The sequence below is a fragment of the Penaeus vannamei genome, chromosome 16, assembly GCF_042767895.1.
Source record: "Penaeus vannamei isolate JL-2024 chromosome 16, ASM4276789v1, whole genome shotgun sequence".
Classification (NCBI taxonomy): Eukaryota; Metazoa; Arthropoda; class Malacostraca; order Decapoda; family Penaeidae; genus Penaeus; species Penaeus vannamei.
Window position 1 is genome coordinate 1,191,681 of NC_091564.1, and position 12,500 is coordinate 1,204,180.

At 36.0% G+C, this 12,500-nt stretch overlaps 2 protein-coding genes across 3 annotated transcripts in view; one reads left to right on the forward strand and one right to left on the reverse strand.

Moving 5' to 3' along the window:
- LOC113814161 (serine-rich adhesin for platelets) overlaps nucleotides 1-10,312 on the forward strand; it is a 22,504-nt gene extending 12,192 nt beyond the window's left edge. For both annotated transcript variants that reach the window (XM_070130988.1, XM_070130989.1), the window contains 4 exons: nucleotides 1-35; nucleotides 542-670; nucleotides 792-1,595; nucleotides 4,300-10,312. The exon at nucleotides 1-35 is cut by the window's left edge. In XM_070130988.1, coding sequence (XP_069987089.1) covers nucleotides 1-35; nucleotides 542-670; nucleotides 792-1,595; nucleotides 4,300-5,009 — 1,678 coding nt within the window. In that variant the 3' untranslated portion in view covers nucleotides 5,010-10,312. The remainder of the gene's footprint in view (nucleotides 36-541; nucleotides 671-791; nucleotides 1,596-4,299) is intronic.
- On the reverse strand, nucleotides 7,671-10,058 carry LOC113814162 (uncharacterized). Its single transcript, XM_070130990.1, has one exon. The coding sequence runs from the start codon at nucleotides 10,056-10,058 to the stop codon at nucleotides 8,055-8,057; it is 2,004 nt and encodes a 667-aa protein (XP_069987091.1). The 3' UTR covers nucleotides 7,671-8,054.
- Nucleotides 10,313-12,500: the final 2,188 nt, after the last annotated feature.

Genomic DNA, 12,500 nt, shown 5'->3' on the forward strand with positions numbered 1-12,500 from the left:
TGGAACAAGTCTAAGAAAAGAATTAAATAAAGAAGGTAAGAAGTCTTGATGGTCTTCAGGCTGCAAAAGAAATTCACCCCCCCCCCTACACACACACACACAGTCACTCACTCACTCTCTCAATTACTCCATCACTCACTCACTCAATCATTCACACACACATACTTTTATTTTTATTTTATTTTTTTCTGTATTTAAAAGATGTGCTCCTTTTTACTTCAATACAAAAGAAAAGTTGGCTTTTGAAACAACATTGTGCATCCAGATTTTCAGTCTGACATGGTTTTTCTTTCATCTGAAAGACTGTTCATAGATACATTATCATAACAGACTACCATTTTGGTGGCGGTATATAATTATATAGCAGTGTATGTAATGGCCATCTTCAGGGAAAGTAACAACCTTGCATTCTTATCTAACAACTATTCAGCTGAAATAATAAATGCATACCATATGTGAAGCTTTGCAATGAAAATAATTTTAGAAATGCCTTTTTTTATCTAAGTTGACTCTTGTTTCTTTCTCTCTTCTTTTTTTACAGGTGTTTTAGAGCCCATCCAAACTAAGATATTAAAGTATAAAGATGGCAGGAAAAGAATGTTTATGGTTTTACAAAGATCTTCTTTTGAATTAATGAAAGATAAAGGACTCATTCAACCAGTAAAGGCATGTAAGTCTATATTGGAGATTAATATTACTTTCTCTTTCAAAAGTACATTTAGAATGTTGCTCTTCAAAAATAGCCATGGCAATAGCATTCCTATATATATATGTTATTTTTCATGTTGCAGATCCAAATGGCCAAATCCTGCCAGTCACTAAAGATGAAATAGAATCTTCAAAAACTTTATTGCCACCCTCCCATCAGCCTGAGGATATAGAGAAAATACAATATAAATCTATCACTCAGCTGGAAGATCTAGAAGAACTGCCAGATTCTATGGAAGATATTCGAAAACTACCGATACCTGGCAGCTATGAATCTCAGCATCCTCTCCGAGCTCCTCAAAGGTCCTTCAGTCCATTCACATTGGAATGGTCTGACAACCCATTTTTTACACCTATAAAACAAACTCCTGTTGTTGTAACTTGGTCGGCTACCAGTGTTTCAGATTCCCCAGCACTTACTTTCACCATTCAGCTGCCAAGCAAAATGAATAATTCTTCATTCAAATTACACTCTGCTACAATCAATAGCAAACAAAGCAATGTTATTCCTTCAGGTGCTTCAAACCATTATGCTTTACCACCCAGGTCTATGATCAGACCACAACTTTCAACAGAGATCCCTAGCACTTCTTCACAATCTCTTGCATTATATACAAACAAACCACCCAGCATAGTTGCAGAAGATCTCTCTCAAATGCCTGACATGTACCCACCCTCCCCTAGTAATTTTCATGAATGGGAACAAGATGTGAATCACAACAGTTCTAAAGGATCAAAAGTATTAAAGATCAGTGATAAAGGTATTGGGGAAAGACAAAATCTTGTCAGGAAGAATATTCTTTGGTTGGCAAATAAGGAAGGCACCTCACAGTTAAGAGAGGAGGATGTAAAGCAGCTGTCTGAGAAAGCAAGGAATCATAATAAAGGTAAATATCTCTGACGAACATCCACATATACTTTGTTGTATTTACTGATAGTAAGTAGTTGAGAAAGAGTGAATGTATAAATAGTAAAATGTATTTTAGTGTTTTTAGGTTCATCTCCAGTTACTATATACAAATATCATATGGTAAAATTACAGGAAAACAGTAACTCCCTTTTTTATCACTGTCAATGCTATTTTAATTATCATCAGTATCATCAGTATCACACCTATTATTATTAGAACTGTTGGTATTATTTATGAGTATTTCTTTATATCTGCCCCCTCCCAATACCTTGCTCGTTGTCGTGGGATGGCTTAGGAGACAGAGACAGGCCCAATGTAGGGGATCACTGCTACCTTGGGCCTCAGCTTGGACTTTCCTTCTCTCTTCTCCTTTTCCGTATCTTCTTCATCCCCTTTTTCTATCCCATTCCAAAGGTGTGAGAGTCGTGCTGAGAGGATGAAAGGCTGGCTTTGTGTCAGTCATGAACGGCCTCCGAGAGCCATGGGCACAGTATTCCCTTGGTTAATTGCTTACCCCTTACCCGTTATGGGGACCCTGAGGGGTAGACCATTTCTTTTCCCCATTTTATTCAGGCTCACTATAGCCAATAATGAAGATTCTTTACCCTTAAAAAGGGCATTAAGGCTTGCCCCTTTACCAACTAGACTATCTAAATTTAATTTTAATGATTTTCCGACCCCTGCCATTCCTTTGACCACGGCTCCAACCACTGATACTAATACCCCCTCTTTGACACTTACGAACAATTAACCATTCCAAAACACCCACCCAGGTTATTACTCAACCTGCAGAATGCACCTCTTCCTCTCTCCCAACATTCTCTTCTCCATTTCCTACTGCACAATCCTCTTCAATATCTACCCTCCTCTTCCCATATTACTACTCTTCATCCTTATTGTCCTCCCCCCTACAGAATTACTCCACTCCAAACCACCCCATCTTCCTCTCGCCCTCGTCCTTCTACTGCCTCTACCTCTGCAAACCTCCTGAGTACTCTCTTTGGCACAGCCAAGTGGGATCAATTCTTTGTGATTCCCCATACAGCCCCCTATTCTGAGAATACCCTTCTCTTTCAACAGTGCCTCCAGTAACAATAAGGCAAGGTTACCTTTTGCAGTCACTCTGATCATTCACACCTTGTCACAATTGTTTCTATCCCCCCAAATGCTTGTCCTATCTATAACAAGGACTGGTCAGACTGTGATAATGACCTACTTACCTGCCTTGCTGAATATGATGCATTGGCAGTACAGTGTTACACTATTCCTCCCAGAGGCCAGCATAAGTCCCTCATCAATATTGCCAAGATTAACTTCCATAGACATGACCTCCCCCATGAGGTATGTATGGGTGGATTGTCTTAGCATGTCCAACCATATCAACCCCTTCCTCGTCAGTGTCAGAAATGTTGGCGTTTTGGCCACCCAGCCAAACACTGTCGCTCCACAGCCCGCTATGTGCCCAACCTGGTCACGAGTGTTCAAATTGCCCTGCTCAGTCATGTACATGTGCTAACTGTAGAGACTCCCATAATGTATTTTATAGGAGCTGCCCTGCCTGTAAGCTCAAATGTGAGCTAGCAATTCTCAGATTTAAACTAGGCCTCACTCTAAATAAGGCTAACAAGAAGCACGTGGTTTTTCTCTCTCCCCTATACCCTAAACATCTACTCACCCTATCCCCCAGTCAAATTTGTTTTCCAGTCTAAATCCAGATACTCTATTCTCTACCACTTCCCCAATACCTACCCCTCCTCCTCACTTTATTTGTTGTACCCGGCAACCTAAACGTTCCACTCAGCCCTCTCCTACTACATTCTTTCCTACACCTTCCTCTTCTTCTGCTCTGCAGATATCTATCTCCTCTTATCCTCATAAGAGAACCTTTGTGTTTCAGTCCTCTTCACCCAACTCCCCTCCAGAAACCCTTGAAGACAACAAAAACTTCCTAAAGATGACCCAATGGAACACTCCACTCCCTCACCCACTCCCCAATCCCTCTGTTACTGCTCCTACATATCCATCCTCCTCCTCCTCAAGTTCCCTCCACCCCTCTACCTCCTACATCTTCCCTACATACCCCACCCTCTCTACCACTCCCACTTGAATACTCACATGGATCCCCTCTATCATGACCGTGTCCTTTTCCAGACCCCTCCCCTCCAGACATTCTTCCTGATACTTCACCTTCTCAAGTCCCCCTTTCTCCCCAAAATTCTTTTCTGACTTCTCCAACAGCTACCTCTGTTTTCTTTGCACAATGTCCCTATTCCTTCCCCAGTCACAGATAAAATGCAATTCACTCAATCACTCTACCCCCTTAACCTTTCCTATTTTACCTGGCAGTAACCATACTTTCCTATAACACCCTCTAATCTTTGACATCTAATAACCTCTCCTTTCCCCTGATTCTCTTACTTTTTTCAACAGCCATCTCTATTTTTCTTCAGACATTGTCCCTTCTTACTAATCTCCACTCTAGTTCACTTAATCCCCTTTTTTCCCTTTTCACAACCCTACTATCCTATTACACTCTCTAATCTTTGACATCTAACACATTTTATCGTAATCTTTGACTCTTTTTTACCCATTCTGATACAATACTTTACCATAGTGCTATATGACCTTTGATGTCTAGCACATTTGTTTCAAAAATTAAACATTTGTATCTGCCTTTACAGACTTTGAGGCAACGAAACATCAGTTGAAGAGAAGATACAGCCGTTTGCTAAATAAACACAGCCAAAAATATAATGGACTTCTCAAAAAGTATAGAAACCTTGAGAGGACTTATAACATTGTTGAAGATGCAGGCAGTAGAGAGCAAATAATTAGAGATGCTAAAAAGTTCCTTTCAGAAGAACATGCTATGTTCTTGGAAAGCCAGTTGTTCCTGAAAAACAGAGCAGGGAAAGGCAATAGGTTTTCCAAGAAATTCCTGAAGTATGTCATAGGCATATATGAACGAAGTCCAGCTGGGTATAGATTTTTAAGGACTATCTTCACTATGCCGTCTGTCAGAACTATCCACAAATGGCAGAATCGTTCCAATAAAAATGTTGCCAAAGGTATAGTTGACCAGGACAATGTAATGGAAATGTCAGGAACTTATGGAGATATTGAATCATTTGCAGACATGTTGCAGATGGGACCAATGCCTTCAGGCCATGAGGAAACTGAAGTGAGCAACCCTGAAAGTTTCCAAGAACTGATCAATATACCCCCACCAGATTTTTATGAAAATAATGGTGCTCTATTTTGGGAGGATTCTCAAGTAGGTTTTGAGGTTCCTCAGCAATTTGTACAACCACAAGAACAAGTAGTACAAAGTGGATGCGAAGTGGAATATATTCAAAATGTAGATGATGCATATATGCTAACCCAGTTGTAAAATGAAATAATTTCCTTTTGATAAAGCACCTACTATTCTTTCTCTGCACATTTTAAAAACAGCCAGTCATCCATATAAAATGCTCTATATTAATGCAGATGCCTGATATTTGATTTTATTTACAGTACAAGCATCTTTGTAGATCAAAAAGAAGTGATAAATGCTCAATCATATTTGCTCTCCTCCTATACCAGTAAATAGCTTACAAGTGAAATTACAAGCACAAGCACTATGCATACCAAGTATTCATTGAAGAAAGTGTATGCGACCTGTGATCTGAAATCTATCAGTTGGTAAGATTAAGCAACTCAGGAGCAGATTTCTTTAGTTAGTGACTGCTTTTGTTTTGTGTGATTTAAACAATTATTAAATGCTACAAGTAGTATGAATATTACATTTGCAACAAATCGATGAAACATTATCTTTTTCAGTTTTGTAAGTGAGTATAAATTACTGGAACAACCCAGTTTTCATAGAACTTATCCAGGAAAAATCAGACAATAAATAAAGATTTCTGTATCTTTCATCTTCAAAAAGATTGGAATTATAGATTGAATATACAGTTTTGTTATTGGTAAAATAAATATTTTATTTTAATTGTTAAATGCAACATTAGTGGCAAAAACTCTTCAGAGACTGTAACACCAGTGAAGATAAATGGTGAAATCAAGGAAGATGAAATAAGGAAAGTGAAAAAAAGCATATAGACTTGTATAAGAATTGGGGCTCATTAACCCACTGTTGACGGAATAGCAAGAATATATGTTAAGTCTATTGTTTTTGTTTATTGATAATCTTTCCACATAGATGGCTCAACAAGTTCTTAGTCATTACAAAGCCAATCACTAGTCCTACCTAGACCACCTCTTTACCCACTTCCTTGATTTCTGGAAAGATTTTTGAAATAAATTTTGTTATTAGTATTGTTAAAAATATGAAAATCATTGTCAACAGCAGTATTAACAAAATTTATATTCATAGCATTAGAAAAATAATATTTTCCCCATAAACACTGGCTTATTTATTAGCTCCTTGGCTACCAAGGATTTGTGGAGCTATTTATGTGAAAACAAATTTCACAAGAGAAATGGTTAGTTGACACCATTGGGTTAAGGTTAATGAATTTGAAGGGCTGAAGCTTTTCTCATTTTATTTGAAGCAAATTCTGTAAAAATATGAGAGCTGATGTTACTAACTGCTATTTCTGAAATTTAATAATGTAAGAATAAAAGAAAAACTACTCGCCCATTATTTTTTTTCCATGTTATGGGAACCTTTTTAGGTTTTTGTTGTTCATTTCTTACTTTGCTCAAAAGTGAACGAAGAGAGTTAAACACTGTTTAGCAGTTTGTCTTGGAATGGCCACTTAGAACTCCTGTATAATTTATGGAATCAAAAGTGTGGCATTGGTTCAAATAGTTCAAATGAGAAAAGGAACATAATTTATTACAGCATAAAGTATGTGTCAATCTATTTTACAACTTAAGACACAGGAGAAATAATGAGAAATGCAGATGAAAGCTGTTTTAACAAGGTATATGTGCAGTCTAATGGCTTTTAAGTTCCACTTTAGAGGAAATCATAAGTATCTTCAAGTAATTCTTCACTCAAAAGAGGCAATACACTGATTTTATGATACTAGTAGTCAGTAGAGTTATACTAGTTTGGCACAATATGAATAATACTTATTCTAAACATAAAAAGTTATTTGAGTTTAAATGCACATTAGTATAAAAGTATGTTGATACTTTTGGTACCTTATTATTGCCACTGAGAAAGTCAAGTCATAAAAAATTGTTAGTTATGTGTGTAGATATCATGAACACTCGTGTGCAGTATCAGAACTTGCATCTTCTTCGTAATGCTATCTTTCTTATTTGTTTTTTATTGCTTTGCCATTTTCCAAAGTATGTCTTGGTTATTTATGCTGAATCAAGATGGTAATACTGTTTCCCTTGAGACTGTATTATAATCTTTAGGTAATCTACATCCTTGTGTAATAACAAAAACAATAAGTAATTGCATTATCTGTTTTATTTTTGCATTATTTTTTTGTTAAATTTTTTGTAACACCTAGTATTAGAGTCAAAGTGGACAGGAATAGGATCGTGAGCATGAAAATAATGTCCTATGAGCCAGTGCTCTTCTAGGCACAGCTCATAGATGGTCATTCCACCCTTGTTTACCAGTGGAAATGATGCAAGAGTCCCTTCCTAAATGCCCATTGAGTCTAGTCTTCCAGCATGAGTTTTTTTCACTTAAGGCAAGATATTCCTATTACTCACTACTTGACAACATCTTAAGATAAGTCATTCCCGTCACCCTCGCCCTCAGCCCAATTTTTGAATGAAGGCCTATTCCCGCCACCTGGACCTCAGCCAAATTCTGTCTTGATGTGGTAAAACTCAGATTCAATGGCTTAAAGTACCATTTAACTAAAATGGGTTCAAATTATTAGCTGCGAGTTTTCTTTTAACTTTTGATTCTTAGTATTTTTTAAAAATAAATTAATTTGTTTGACTTTGGAAGTCCAGTTACAATCTACTGCAAAATACTCTATACTTTTCAGTCTTAGAGTATTTTACAATATAATGCCAAAAAATCTATTAGTTCATTTGAATGTAAAAGTCCAATAACATATGGGCAAAAAGCAAATAATTATTAATAAATGTATGTTTATTGTACTGTATGAACATTTTTTTCATACAAGTCTGATATATATTCACAAAAAAATGTATATAATAAATCTATAAGCATAGTACAAAGTTTTATATTTGTATATCTTTATCTATATATCTACAACTATGTAATGTACAAATATATATATTTTTTAACATGGTGGTGAGTATTCATGCAATGATAACGGTGACATGGTATTTAGGTAGCTGAAAATATGCATAATCTTACATGCATGTATTATATATACAAGTAATATTGTTTAGCTGACAACAAACACTTACATCTCTCAAACATTTCAATAAAATTGTATTGTACACTATTTTCCACAATCAACAATTTCCTTCAGTTCTCTTTAATTACATTTACTCAATCAATATTAGTTTTCTTATCTGCTTGTCTAATAATGGACATCAGCTCAAGAATGAAATCTTTGTCCTTTGGTGAATAGCGAGCCAAGAACCTGTCTTCCATGTAAACTAGTTCTGTGTAAGTCAGATCTGGCCGCTGTCCCTTGTTCCTTTCCCACTCAACAGCCACCATGTCCAGCAAACTCTCTAATAGAAATAACTTGGCCATATCTTCCGAAGCAAAGTCCAGTGTGCTAAGATCCAAACCATATGTGTAGCCTGCAGCCTGGACACATAGCCAGTTCTCCAAGCACAACTGTTTATCTTCAGGATTGTGCTTTCCTGACCACATCTCTGGATGGTGTGGTTCACAATTCAGGTGCATATTGCATGCTTTGCGCCAAACTGGATAGTTTACTTCATGTATAAATTTTAAAGTGTACCCTAATGACTGAGACAGAGCAAACTTGGTAAGGTCATGACGCTCAATTACCTCTTCTGGTAACTCTTTCATAAACTGTGACAACCTCAGATAACTCTGCTTTACCCAGTACCTGTGGATATTTACAGCACTGAAATGTTTTTGCAAGTTGAAATCTTCCCATAGTATTTGCAGTACAAGATCATCATCCAGCATAATTTGTTCTTCACTATCATCTTCTATTGGTGGATGAAATACTGACACCCATTTCACTTGTTTTTCTTCAATGAAGCCTTCACTTACTGCTTTTTTTAGCAGAAGCTTCTCTGCATACTGCCTGAATTTAGCATTCCAGATTTCTGTTACCACACGGCATACTGTAATGAAATAAGCAATGTCATGTCCTCGCTGAATCATCTCCTCACTTGGTTTACCACTGAATTTACTGCTGCCTTTCTCCACCTCATTGGCCAGTTTTACCTGTCTAGCAACTTCAGCCTTCTTCTGATTTTCAATCTGACAAGCAATAACTGCATGTCTGTCTTGAGGAATGGTTGATAATAACTTTTTTTCCCTTTCTGACAGAGTAATATCATTCCAGCTTTTGTCAGACAAAATTATGTTTTGGATTAGATTATGAACTATTTGATGCTGGACTGGACTGTATCTCTGCAAAAATTTGTCATCCATATACACAAGTTCCCTGGTAGTTATGTCAAGGCGCTGACCCTTCTTCCTTTCCCACTCAACAGCAACCATATCCAAGAAGCTTTCCTGTAAAAATGGTTCTGCAAAATCCTGCGACTGCAGATCAAGATTATTAATATCAATACCATATGGGCAGCCATTTCGAAAATCACATACATCTGTTAGCCAACATTCCAGCTTCTTTCTCTTTTCTTCTGGTGTAGGAGACTTCCAGACTTGAGGATGATGGGGTTCATTGTTCAGGTGAAGATCACAAGCACTCTTCCATATCTGATTATATACATTGTGTACCCATTTCAGTGTGTATCCAACTGCTTGGCTGAAAGCAAACTTACTGAGATCATGACGACTTATCATTTCAGCAGATAGGAGTGGTAGGAATGTCTTCAGCCGATCATATGATCTTTGAATCCATAGACGATGAAACCAGGTATCATAGAAGTGCTGCTTCATATTGAATCTGTTCCAAATTAGCTCAATGATGGCTTCATCCTGGTCGTCTATGACCCAATCAAAATCTGAGGCCTCTTCAACGCAACAACCCTCAAGAACAAAAACCCATCGAAGGTGAGACTCTTTCAGGTAATCCATTTGTACTGCCTTGTTCAGTATTACTTTTTCTGCATGTTGTCGCATCTTGGGAGACCAAATTTCCATTATCAACTTTGCAATTGCAAGAGGCTCAGCACTTTCCCTAGCCTTCTTCATCTGGTCCATTCGCTTTTCCTGTATTTCTTCATGTGTCCTGGGTTTGGAATGTCTTCTAAACTTTGATCCATTTCGAAATAATCGTTCTTCTTCTATAAGCCTGGACATTTCCATAAGCTTCTCTCCTTCTCCCTTCAATGTTTCAGGTAATGTTAGGAGCATTAAATCTACAGTAGAAAACTCCATTTTACAGATTTTTATCAAGGAAAAGGTCTTGAATAAGTAAATTGTTGTCAGGTGCAAAATACTGAAATAACTAACTCTGGTGGGAGATAAAATGAGTACCTGAAGATAAACTTTTCACTTAAAACTTTTTCCTTGATGAAGGATAGACTGTTCAAGAGTTCCTTGGCTCTCAGGATCTCTTCAGAGTGAAAGACGAGGTAGAGGTCCTTGGCACTCAGGACCTCATTGTTCTCTGTCTTCAGGTACTAATGGTCCTGGAAAATAATATGAATATTTTAGTTTTCTTTAATTTTGGTACAATAAGTGCAAAACAAACAATGGTACAATAAGTACAAAACAAAGCAGAAAAAAATATGTTTTGCCTACTACTACTACCCTGAATTGCTTGACCTAAAGTGCACAGTAACTCTTTCATAAATTGCACTTTATTCAGAATGAGTAATTATATAAGTCACCTGCTATTCAAAGGATTGGATTTTAAAAATTGCTTGTTTTAAAAAAGAAAGCAGCAATTTCTATAAGTACTTTTAAAGTTATATCATAAATAGAGAACTATGCTCTAAATTAATTGATTGATTAATTAACTGAAAGATAGGTAGATAGATGTCTTTTTTACTACAATCCCAGGTAAGAATATATTGTATAGATATTCATAATCAACTAGGCTTAATAGTATCTTGTTAAAAAGTAATAATTTTCCTATAGTTAATTAAAATGAAGTTACAGATTTGCCCATTGACAATGAATTTCTGTAAAACTAAATCAGCATTCACGCATTAAAAGGTCCATTACTTTAGAACATCCAGTGGTATCCAAATAACTGCAGAGACAGATAACAACAGGCCTAGCTGATAGCACTGACTCATACACATTGTCTTATTCCTTGTTCATAGGGAATTTGGATATTACATCTATTATATTTTTAACTACTGTTATTAGATTTGATAATTACAATAGATATCTTCTTAGGCTGTTTAAACATCTGCCATGCCAGATGCACTTATCATTGATATAGTGCAAATGCATTAAAAAAAATAGCAGATATAGACAACAAAAATCTGAATAACCATGCTGGAAAAATAAACCATAAATATTGCTTACAGCAAAGGCATTATATACTAACATGCTTCCAGTCAATTAGCACCATTAGCTAAGCATGTTTGAAGGTACCTGCATATAGCTAAATGCCACTGGAACTACTAAACAAATTGCCAGATTTCAGCATCCTTAATTATTGCCATTTTCTTTATATTGATAAAGTATAATTTTCTAAAGCATTGGACCTTTCCTATTTTCATGTTTTCAATTACAAAAAGTGGGAAAAAGAACTACAAGCCAATTTGGGGGAATCAGTTTCAGAGGGGTGTGGTCACCAAAAATAATTACCATAACCAAATTCTTAATTGACAAGTAATACATATGCAGTTACAAAAAATCATTGATAAATATATAGCATCTCTCTACTACAACAAAAAATTATAATTTGTCATAAGACATTCCATGTATACAATTATTATAGAATATAATTTTTTTAATGTGATAAGCAACCCTACAACCTGATTTTTTTTTCTGCAACTTTACTGAAATAAGTGTAACCATACTATTAAGGTTACTTTTAATTGAGATGTAATATCACTGTATTTCTAATCAACAAACCATACAATTGAGCAGTATTTCAAACCTGTGCATATGATATATCTCTATTTTCCATCTTTTCTACCAAAAACTCAAAAAGCGACATATAAACAGTTATGGTAATTGTTTACAAGATTTCTGAAGTAGCTTTCATAATTGTCAAATATGTAATTTAGCTAGATCTCCCTGAAATGTGCAAGGATCTCGGGCAACTTCTGCTCCACATATGAAGTGCTGAAGCCCCTACGCCTTTGGTTCTCCAGCAAAGGACACCAAACCTCCATGTACATTCCAACAAAAATTACTTGGACTGGTTCTTTATTTGATGGTAAATCACCATCAAATAAATCTGGTTTGAAGCTCTCATCTCAGAATAATATTTTTGGAAAGAGATTTGGTGGCCTTTGCCAGAGTGCAAAAGCAGCAGGTGTCACATAACTTAAAAGCATATACCATAATTTTAATGGCAAAATAAAGGGGTAGTTAAATCTAACTATCAGTATGTTAAGGTTATAATAATATGCAATATGTTCGTCAAAATAATCAAACTTTGCTCTATTTCTCTGGTGTAATCTGATGATTTTTCCCTTGTAACTAAACTTCGTTTTTTAACAATATCTTTTTGTGGTAAACATATTTACGGTTTTCCAATACTTAAAAAATGTCTACAAAATGAAATTTCTGCAAGTTGCAAGCGAACAATTTGGAAAAAAAAAAGTTTGAAATAATTGATACACAACAAAGTTAGCTTGCATGATTCATAAAATGTAAATGACACTATCAACACTCGCGATAACACAAAACCCT

Excerpts from the sequence above, each read along its gene's own strand:
- LOC113814162 (XM_070130990.1), bottom strand. The coding sequence starts at position 10,058 with ATGGAGTTTTCTACTGTAGATTTAATGCTCCTAACATTACCTGAAACA.